The 263-nt window shown below is 34.2% G+C and overlaps 1 protein-coding gene across 1 annotated transcript in view; it reads right to left on the bottom strand.

Annotated features, from left to right (window-relative positions):
• Positions 1 to 79: 79 nt before the first annotated feature.
• Positions 80 to 263, bottom strand: part of THO2 — a 22183-nt gene continuing 21999 nt past the window's right edge. Inside the window, exon 30 of the mRNA XM_021437655.2 lies at positions 80 to 184. Within this exon, the coding sequence (XP_021293330.1) occupies positions 80 to 184 (105 nt within the window). The remainder of the gene's footprint in view (positions 185 to 263) is intronic.

Raw genomic sequence — 263 nt, forward strand, 5'->3', positions numbered from 1 at the left:
CAATGAAACTCCAATCTTTCAGAAAACAAAAATTTCCTTCATTAATTAATTACAAATAAGATTACTCTTTTTTCAAACTTTACATTGTTTGTATTTCTTGGGGAGTCATTTGATGCCTCATTGGTCTCCAGACGGGTGCATATTGTCCTGCCAAAATTTCGTTTTGGGTGCTTTGGCTCAACGGCTATAACATTGAACTAAGTCTAGAAAATTGGAACTAAAAAAGGACGAGCCAACTTCTTCTCTTATTCATTTTGTCTTTC

The sequence above is a fragment of the Theobroma umbraticum genome, unplaced genomic scaffold (assembly GCF_002168275.2).
Source record: "Theobroma umbraticum cultivar Fairchild unplaced genomic scaffold, ASM216827v3 scaffold_20.0, whole genome shotgun sequence".
Taxonomy (NCBI): domain Eukaryota; kingdom Viridiplantae; phylum Streptophyta; class Magnoliopsida; order Malvales; family Malvaceae; genus Theobroma; species Theobroma umbraticum.